General features: G+C 44.9%; 1 protein-coding gene across 1 annotated transcript; it reads left to right on the top strand.

Annotated features, from left to right (window-relative positions):
• Positions 1-1,176: 1,176 nt before the first annotated feature.
• Positions 1,177-9,445, top strand: CLRN2 (clarin 2). Its single transcript, XM_045879480.3, has 3 exons — positions 1,177-1,429; positions 4,414-4,593; positions 7,269-9,445. Exons 1-3 carry the CDS (start codon positions 1,177-1,179, stop codon positions 7,532-7,534), a joined length of 699 nt encoding a protein of 232 aa, XP_045735436.1. The 3' UTR covers positions 7,535-9,445.
• Positions 9,446-10,294: the final 849 nt, after the last annotated feature.

Here is a 10,294-nt window from a genome sequence, read left to right on the forward strand (position 1 = left end):
CCACTATAGGGAAGGAAACTGACATTTCCATTTCCATGTCCCTCTGGCCCCTCGTTGCTCTCCAAGTGAGGTTTCTGGAACTCCTGTCGGTTAACAATGCAAACTCCGGAACCGCCCCCGCCTCCAGACCTCTCTGACCAAATAAACATTCTATTGTGCCATTTCTGCCAAATGTGACTCCCCCAAACTATTGAGAGTCGCTGTTACCAGTCTCACATGACATCAAGTTGGCATTCAGTAATGGACTAAAAATCAAAATTGAAAAGCCACAGTATAAAATAGAAAGTAGGGAATATTTCATTCGTGGTGGCTACAGATTAAAAGAAAAAAACAAAACAAAACAGATTTTCAGTAGTAGAAGAAGTAAAGCCCCTGACAAGGTGGGTATTTGCTAACACATTAGAAAAACACTTTTCTTTCCCACTTCAGATGACACAAGGTTGCGGGGGAGGGTGCTGTTGGAGGACAGGAATGGGAGTGTTGGGGTCCAGGCTGCCCCAGTCCAGCCACAAACCGACTCCTGCTGCAATTTACCCACAACAGATTCACTGAATGATAAATCCAAGTATCATATAGCCTTGTTTACACATTTCAATTAAAAGCCTTGAGAACAGAGGTCATCCAAAAGTATTAATAACAGTTCTGGAGTTCTGACAGCAGTGACATTTTACAGAAAGAAATGCCCAGGCACACAGCCAGGAGCTCGACATTTGACACCATGCATTGTGGGCAGCATTCAAGTGCTAATCATTACATGCTCAGTTTCCTTCTATTGCATGCATTTTTTGAGAGTAGTTAGTGTCTCTTTATAGTCAGGTTTACCTAGTTTTGCCTGCTAATAACTTCCTGGCCATCAAGAGGTCCACTCCAGGGTAATTTAAATACCTGAAAGGAACAATTAAACCCTCTGCTGAAACAGTAGTCTAGTGGGAGATATACAGTTACTTCCTTCAGTAACACACTCCTCTACACTTGAGTCAGGTGAAAGCGGTCTCTGTAGAGACTTCCGGACGTGCTTGTAGTAAACACGGGCTGTGGAGGCAGGCATTGAGGGAGGACCAGAAGATGCACTGGAAATCCTGAAATGCTGTATTTGGAAGAGCTAACCCTGGAGCAGGGGATTGCAGAGTGTCCAGAGAATGCCGGCCACCTGCAGGATGACCTGCACCCACTAGAATGCCTGGATGGTTCAAAAAGGTGTGGTATGGGCTATCATCTTTACTCAGCTTCTCCTCCTTTATCCTGATCATCATTGCCCTGGCAGCGCCCCACTGGCTGAGTGGGAAAATCCTTTGTCAGACTGGAGTGGACCTGGTCAATGCCACTGATCCAGAGCTGGTCAAGTTCATTGGCGATATTTACTACGGGCTCTTCCGAGGATGTAAAGTTCGACAGTGCGGGCTTGGGGGCCGCCAGTCCCAATTCACAAGTGAGTATATTCCAGGCACGCAAGCTGCTGTAGAACACTTTTTTTTTTTTTTTAATTTGTAAGGGTGCTTATCTCTAACTGTGGAATTTGACTTCTGCCTCAATCTAAGGCATGATGACCACCAAAAGAAATTTTTTTTTTCTGTAGAGGCTTATAGAAATATTAAAAATAGAGATTTGTATACTTCTGTAGTTTACCTCTATTAGAAGTAACTATTAAAATACTGATATATGTATCAGACATTCTGCTAAATGCTTTACATGGCTTCTCTCTTTTAAACCTTATAACAAATTTATGAAGAAGGAATTCTTAAATGTTCCCATTTTGCAGAGGACAACACTGAGACTTGGAGAGGTTATATAACTTGCCTGAGGTCCCCCAGCCAGGAAACAGCAGAGCCAGACTTCGGAACCATGCCACGTGACTGGGGTATTATCAGCCAGCCCAGCGCGCTTTCACTTCTGTTTATATAAAAGCTCCATAGTCTGAGAACAGGCAAAGGGGCTGTGAGCCCGGGCTCTGGAATCAGACTACTTGGGTTGAGAGTCCAAATTGGGCGATCCCTGGAGGGGAGATCTGGGGCAAGGCACTGGCAGCTCTCCATGAACGTGAGCAGGCACTGTCATCAGCTGACATCTAGTCTCCCCTCAGAGCTGCTGCCCGTGTAAACAGAGCAGAAATCCAAGCCCAGCTTATGAAGGATCTGCACCCTTCATAAGCTGGGCCAGACAGCTTATGAGCAAAGCAAAGAAGTCAATATTCTGCAAGCCTTTAGAATCAGTTGGATCGCTCATGAGAACAGTGTCCTACACAACCATAATTCATCAACATAATGCAATGCAAGGGGATAAGGAATTTTACTCATTTGATTTCTATATTTCAGAATTGTAGTTTTTAGAATCCTGCCCAGGGTTAAGTATCTTATTAAATGCATAAAGACAGAAAGCTAAAGCCATTGACAAATATAATAATATGAATTGGCATCACTTATACGAATAAAAGAAATGTTTAGTTCCCAGCTGCCCTGGGGTGTCCCCAGGGAAGGTATATAAACTTCCATTCACAGAGCCTTGGGTGTGATTCTCTCTGAATACTTTCACTGGAGCTGAGCCAGGCTGTGTCGGCTGGTTTTACACTGCTGCAGGTTAGGGACAGACTTGCATCTATCACAGCGTTCTCTCACACAGGGCTGAAAGTTTGGAAAAAAAAAAAAAAAAAAAAACCTAAGGCACACTAAGAAAGGAGAGACGCAATGGTTAAAGAGAAGCCTTGCAAAGAAAAATCCCTTGGATAGAAGCCCAGGGTAAAGTTTCTGATGCCGACAAGATAACCACATGGAGATAAATACAAATGGAAATGCAAAACTGGAAAGAAAGTTAGATTAGAACTAGGATGTAAATATGGAGTGTCTGGAAACTTCTCAATGGAAAGGATTTTAAAGGGAGAAGGATCAAAATTCTAGTTCTCAAGCTTGGGAGGTGCCAACCTTCTGTGACTACAGGGAGGCAGGTGAGCCAGCAAAGAGCCAGAGGGGAAAAGCGTTCAGGAGAGTGAGGGGAACCAGGAAAGCTTTGAGTCCCGGCTCCCCAGGGGGGCGGGGGGCAGAGACAAGGAGGGGCTGGTCCTGACATCAAAGGATGAAGCAGGGAGTTTGGATTCACAAAGTGGACCCTGATTTGACCAGGAGGTGCTCAGTAGAAACCCCAGAGTAGCTGCAGAGGAAGGGGTATGCTTGGGCATTCTTTAGCTTTCTTTAGCTTCTGTCATTTTTAATTCCTCAGTGTAATTACTGAAAACAATGCTCTAAACTCCATATATCATATGGTATCTAGGACTATAATCCTATATAGAATTCAGAGTCACCTTGCCCAAAGATAAGGGACTTAATGTCCAAGCCTATGCTGAAATGGGTTTAATAAAATCTACCTTATATCCTTGTCACAAGCACTGAATAAAATAATGATGTAAAGGATTTGGCTCTTGACATGACTGTACTCAGTAAATGTTGATTACCCTCCATTCATAGGCAGCTATTGCTACCCCATTATACTGATGAGAAAACTGAGGCTCTGAGGAGTCACGTGACTTTTCCTAAGTCAGAGAGTAACAATAGAACCGCAACAGCCCCGGCTGCCATTTTGAGAACTCAGTCTTTCCCAGGCAATATCTGCCATACTGTATCATTTACTCTTCATGGCTACTGTGTGGTGGCCAATATAGAGAAAACAGATACAAATTAATATCTCGCCAAATTATCCTGCCACATTAATATGGAAAATTAATACTCTAATAGAATACAGTGCACATGAGAAGTAAGGGTCCATCATACATGGGGAAAAATGACTACCTTGCCAAGTCATTATGAGGGATCCAAGATGATGCTCCTAGCTTCCTATCAGTGCTTATTAAGTGCTATTATTATTCCTGTGCACTTCACTTGATCTACTCAACAATCTGGTAAGATGGGTAGGGGAGGCAGGGATTAGAGGATCCTATTTTATACTTGTGGCAAATGAGCAAAACTGGGATTTGAACCCAGATCTTTGGATGCCAGGTCTAGGCTTCACTCTGCTATGCCTTTCTACACTCTTCACAGATGTACCTGAAACCTCTTCTACCTCTCTGATTTCTCTCTGACCCAGATTAAAGCTTTTCAATCGGCCCTCTTTGGCTGACTCTCTTGCCAACCTCCTTTGCTAAAGAGCCACCGTTTAGGGCTTGTGTGCATCAGCTCACACCAGATCCCGGGGCTTTGAAGTCAGTGCAACTTAAATTGCCAGCTAGGGCACATTCCGATTCTGCATCCACTGCCAGAAAGAGAGGATTATTGGCCACCTGAGAAGTCTCCTGCTTTTTGAAAACCCAGCCCTTGCTGCCTTGCCCTCTCTCCCCTCTATTAAAGCTTCTGGGGTAAGCAGGCCTGGACTGTATGAACTTGAGCCCAGCTCTGACACTGAAATATTGGCTGTGTCTTCTCTTCCCAGTCTTCCCACACCTGGTGAAGGAACTCAATGCAGGCCTCCACGTGACAATTCTGCTGCTCCTCTTCTTGGCTTTGGCCCTGGCTCTGGTCAGCATGGGCTTTGCCATTCTCAACATGATCCAGGTTCCATATAGGGCAGTCAACGGCCCTGGGGGCATCTGCCTATGGAATGTCCTGGCAGGTAAGGAAGGCCCCCAGGGAGAGAAATTCACGTCCAGTGCCACGACAAGGCTGAGTTCCAAGTAGGTAGGTAGAGGGTGTGCAGGAATTAAAACACCCGCCTCAGCCTCCACTTCTCTAATCTATAACCTTCCTCATGGGCATGAATGTCCTCTTTACTGAAAGTTGCAGAATCTCTGTCACAGTAAAGAGCCAAATTGGTGGCATGCCTGAGTGGCTGAGGACTTAGAGCAAAGAGGAGAGGTGGGGGTAAGAGGAGAAGAGAGAAGAGAGCTGGGGGTGGCAGGGGGAAGAGAGGAAGAGGGGAAGAGGTGGGGCCACAGCTGTGAGGGTGGGAGAGAGCCTTCCAAATGACAGGAGATGAGCATTTGGCCTCTTTTATAGGCCTCTTTTCATTTAAACCTCACAACCTCCTTATGAGGCAGTATCATTAGACCCATATTTACAGATGAAGATCCTGAAGCTCAGAGAAATTAAAAGCCTTACCCAAGGCCACACAGCAGTAAGTAGCAGAGGTGGGATTCCAACCAACGTACAACTGAGTCTAAGCCCTTTGTCTTTTCTTTAATCATGGTATCCTTTATAACGATCGTGACCTATTTTCTGAGACAAAAACCAAAAGTGTGTGTTGATTTGAGAGTATATTGATACACAATAATTATGTGAAATTAATTCACATTTAGTTATGCACTTAAAAAGCCATACATAGCAAAAATAATAAAAACCCCAGAAATGAGGCTGTTTCAGAAAACCCTCAGTCAAATGGTCAAGGATCATGATGGCAATAACCCATCACTACGTTTGCTTTATACAAGGTGACCATAAAGTACACAAGCAGATAATGTTGTTTTAGCATGTATTGTAATGTAATGTCAGTAGATCAGTTACTATGTATTTGCCTGCATTTGCAGACCGTGACCATCCTATAGAATTACTTATATACATGGCTCACCCCATCTGGACTGCAGGTGTCTTGTTTCCATCCACATGAATCCTCGTAGTGGCTGGCATGTAAAAAGTGCTCAGTCCTACGATTAAATAAATGTTCATCTCTGTCAAGTTACTACATCAGAGAGATGGCGTTCTCAAGCACTACTGATGAGAATATTTTAAAAAGGCAGTTCAATGGAACTTTAGTGTTAAAAGGCATAAAAATATGAATATTTTTTTAAAGATTTATTTAATTTAGAGAGAGCGAGCGTGAGCGGGGTGGGGAGGCAAAGAGAGAGAGGGACAGAAGCAAACCTCCCACTGAGCGTGGAGCTTGAGGCGGGTCTTGATCCCGTGACCTGGAGATCACCACCTGAGCCGAAACCAAGAGTGGGACTCAACCAACTGAGCCACTCAAATGAGCCCCGAAAACATGAATATTTTTTAATTAAACAAATCCAAATAGGGGTTTATACTAAGGCCATAACTGGAAAAGAGCACAGAGATGTTTATAAAAAGGTGTTCATATGTTCTGCAGCACTTTGTAATACCAAAATTTAGTTGCAATCTAGATATCCAGAAATAAAGTCATACCCAATTAAACTTAATTAAATTAAGTAGGTGTGTTGCTTGAAGAACATATTATGCATCAGTTCGAAGTGGTGCTATAACAGAATATTTAACAATATAGACAAATGTTCAAGTAAAGGGGAAAAAACAAGCAGAAAACGGTAAGAGCTTCAGAATACAATTTTGTTAAAGAGAATACATTAAAACGTTCAAAGTATTTATACCTGGCTTTTAGGATAAAAGTGAATTTGTATTTTCATCTTTGTGATTTTCTCTGGTGTCCAAATTTTCTTTAATGAAGACATAATAATCTAAGCAAAAAGCATGATAAATTTGTCTTTTAAATATTAAAAGCAAGCAGTAGAAAAGTAGAAGAGAGAGACGTGGAGGTCGGAAGCAACAGGTAGGGAAGTAGGTGAAGTTTGGAACCCTTCCAGGTTCCCGTCTACTTCCTCTCCTCCTTCTCTTACCTCCTCTTCTTACCCTTAAGCGTGGAAAAGGGATAAAGAAGAGAGAACAGTCCAGCGCTGGGTTGGACCCCCAGTCTGCACACTGAGGGGTTCTTAATCCTCCCACAGAGGCCTCAGGGTCTCCATCCAAACCCCGAGATATGTAGAGACTGAACGTACCCAAATGTGGATACGCCGTGTTGGGTAAGGGAATGCAGATGATCTGAGATGAAGCCTACTCTCTCTCTCTCCCACACCTCTCCCCACTCACAGTGTGAATTATCCGCTGCTTTTAAAAGCACATGAAAAGGTGTGTCATCCCCAGGTGCCTGGCTGCTCCATCGGTAGAGTGCATGACCCCGCACCTTGGAGTCCTGAGGTAGAGGAGGAGGGGAGAGTTTACTTAAGAAAAAAAAAAGGGGGGGTGGTGGGAGGATGGGTTAGCCTGGTAGTGGGTATTGAGGAGGGCACATTCTGCATGGAGCACTGGGTGTTGTGCACAAACAATGAATCATGGAACACTTCATCTAAAACTAATGATGTAATGTATGGGGATTAACATAAGAATAAAAAAAAAAAGAAAGAAAGAAAAAAATCATTGTGTCACCCTAAGAAATTTTTCAACCCAAAGCAAGCTTGTCGCCTGTGCCACAGAAATGCCACCTCACAGAGGGCCGGCACAGCTGTACCAAGGAGCGCTGAACGAGGGTGACGTTTTGGGTTGCAGGTGGAGTCATGGCATTGGCCATCACCAGCTTCATGGCCGCGGTCAAGTTTCACGACCTCACCGAGCGCATCGCCAACTTCCAGGAGAAGCTCTTCCGCTTCGTGGTGGTGGAGGAACGGTACGAAGAGTCCTTTTGGATCTGCGTGGCCAGCGCCTCGGCGCACGCCGCAAACCTGGCAGTGGTGGCAGTCAGCCAAATTCCGCTCCCGGAGATTAAGACCAAAGTCGAAGAGGCCACAGTCACGGCTGAGGATATCCTGTATTGATCGCCCTCTGCGGCTCGCACCCTCTCCTGAGTCAGTTCTGCAGCGTGAACAGGGACCTCCTTGCGTGCGCAGGCTTTGCAGTCCAGAGCGCCGTGTTCTGGAAGGTAAGGAGAAGGAAGTGCAGGGAGGAAGGGCGGTCCCTGGACCAGGCAAGAAAGCTTTCCCGAACTCTGGCCTCTCTGCCCTTCCCTCTCACTGACCTTGGAGTTAGAGACTCGGCCACTTGCCAGCTGTGTGATCACTGGACAATTCACTTACTGTCCGCTTCTCACTTTCCTCCTCTGTGAAATGGGGGTGTAAGACCTCCCAAGGTTGTAATGAGGTTTAAATGGACAATATTGTTGGCAACCTTTGAATCAATATATGTATCTGTGATTAGAGAGCTCTACAGATATAAGGTGATGAACCCTCCAGTAAATGCCTGTCGACCCCTGCTCTGTTCCACACAATATTAGAGGGGGGAGGAAAGAGGCATATGGTAACATTCCCGTCCTCCAGAAACATTTCATCCTTCCACATGATAGGCATCAGATAGGAACAGTAACACTAAGAATGAAAATAACTGCCTTTTTTCCTTTTTTTTTAAGATTTTATTTATTTATTTGAGAGAGAGCAAGCTATAGAGACAGAGAGAGAGAGAACACAGGAGTGGGGGGGAGGGGCAGAGGGAGAGGGAGAAGCAGACTCCCCGCTCAGCAAGGAGCCCGATGAGAGACCCCATCCCAGGACACCGGGATCGTGACCTGAGCCAAAGGCAGACGCTTAACCAACTGAGCCACCCAGGCGTCCCTGCCTTTTTTTTTCTTTAGTGGTTACTACATACTGGACACTGTTCTAGAAGTCCTACATATACCGGGTCCTCACTATAAGTTCAGATTGTTGGTACTACTTTATTTCCATTTTATAGATGAAGAAACTAACGTATCCAGACACTGGGTAACTTGCTGAGGTCCAGAATTCAGCTGAGGAAGTCTGGAACCAAAGTGTATTCTTGTAACCACTTTGCTAATCCCCTGTTGGATGGTCAAGCAGTTGGAATGCAGTGTGATAAATGCTAGGACAGTACATGCATGAAGGACTGAGGGAAGGAATTAGTTCTCCTGCATGGGATGTGGTATTAAAGAAAGTATCACAGGGTTGACATTTGATAGGAACTTGGAAAGATGAGTAGACTTTTTCCATTGGGGAAGGAAGCAGGTTTGGAGAAGGGCATTTCAGGATGAGTCAGCGGTGAGGGGAAGGCATAAGGGATGGAATTACAAAGGGGCCTGGAAGCATGTGAATACCCAGCGGGATTAGAATGTTGTCCTAATTCATGAGTTAGATAAACCCCGTTGCTTTGTGTTGGGTTTCCCTTAGGCAGTAGTACTATGATGGTTAATTACCTGTTCCAACTTGGCTAGGCCACTGTACCCAGATATTCGGTCAAACACTATTCTAGATGTTTTTGTGAAGGTGTTTTTTGAATGGGATTAACATTTCAATCAGTAGACTTTGAGTAAGAGAGATTGCCCTCCAGGATGTGGGTGGGCCTCACCCAATCAGTTGAAAGCCTTAGGATAAAGACTGACCTCCCTCAAGGGATTGGGAATTCTGCCAGCAAGCTGCCACTGGACTCAAACTGCAACTCTTCCCTGGATCTCCAGCCTGCCAGCCCAGCCTGCAAATTTTGGACTTGCCAGTCTGCACAGTCATATGAGCCAGTTAAAAAAAAAAAAAAATTCTCTGGGGCACATGGGTGGCTCAGTCGGTTAAGCTTCTGCCTTCAGCTCAGGTCATGATCCCAGGGTCCTGGGATCGAGCCCCGAATCGAGCTCCTTGCTGAGCAGGGAGCCTGCTTCTCCCTCTGCCTCTGCTTCTCCCCCTGCTCATGCTCATGCTCTCTCTCTAATAAATAAAATAAAATCTTTAAAAAAAGAATTCTCTTTCCTTCTGCCTGTCTTTCTCTCTCTTTGCACACACATGTCCTATTGATTCTGTTTGTCTGGAGAGCCCTTGCTCATACAGGTACCAAACTTCATTAATTCACTATCCCTACATTGCCTGCTGGGGTGAATCCTTTCTCAGGTCCCCTGTCTTCATGCCAAGTAAAAGTTGTCTCATCCCCTAAATTTGCTCCATCTAAAATGACCACCCGATTTGGACTTACTTTACCTTTGCTTGACACTGAGCTTCTGGAGGTTTCCATGGCATCTTTTCTGTTCTAATTGCTCATGATTCCCTGCTGGGCCCATCTGTCCCTTCCAGATGGAAGGGACATCCTTCCATCCCACAGCCTCAGTACTGCTTAGCAGACGGATGTCACTCATCAAATATGCAGATGGCACAGGGCTGGAAGGGGTAGTTAACGTGATAGGAGATGGATCCAAGAGACAGTGGCAGAGTGCAGAGCTGAGTTGGGAAAACGACTGGAAATGTCAATGTCTTATCAAGTTTACCATAAAGTCCTGCTGACCGTTGAAAAATAAATGATACGGAAGACTGGCAACAGTTTATTATATGGTAAATATCTGAGAGCCTTGTTACATTTATTCATTCAATGAGTATTGAAATTGATCTAGGGGCTGAGAGTAGAGCAGAGAACAGACAGACAAAAATCCCTGCCCTCCAGAGATTTCATTCTCTGAGTGCCTGGGGCTGATTCACACTGGACTGCGTGGGATGTGCTTACTGACCACATTAGCCCGGCCACAGGCTTCAACGTGATCACTGCTTCAGGTGTGTGCAGAGCAAATTCACTTTTGCCTCTGGTAGTGGAAT

This window comes from Mirounga angustirostris, unplaced genomic scaffold, assembly GCF_029215605.1.
Source record: "Mirounga angustirostris isolate CCGP_5_RB_7025 unplaced genomic scaffold, mMirAng1.0.hap1 SCAF_2, whole genome shotgun sequence".
Classification (NCBI taxonomy): domain Eukaryota; kingdom Metazoa; phylum Chordata; class Mammalia; order Carnivora; family Phocidae; genus Mirounga; species Mirounga angustirostris.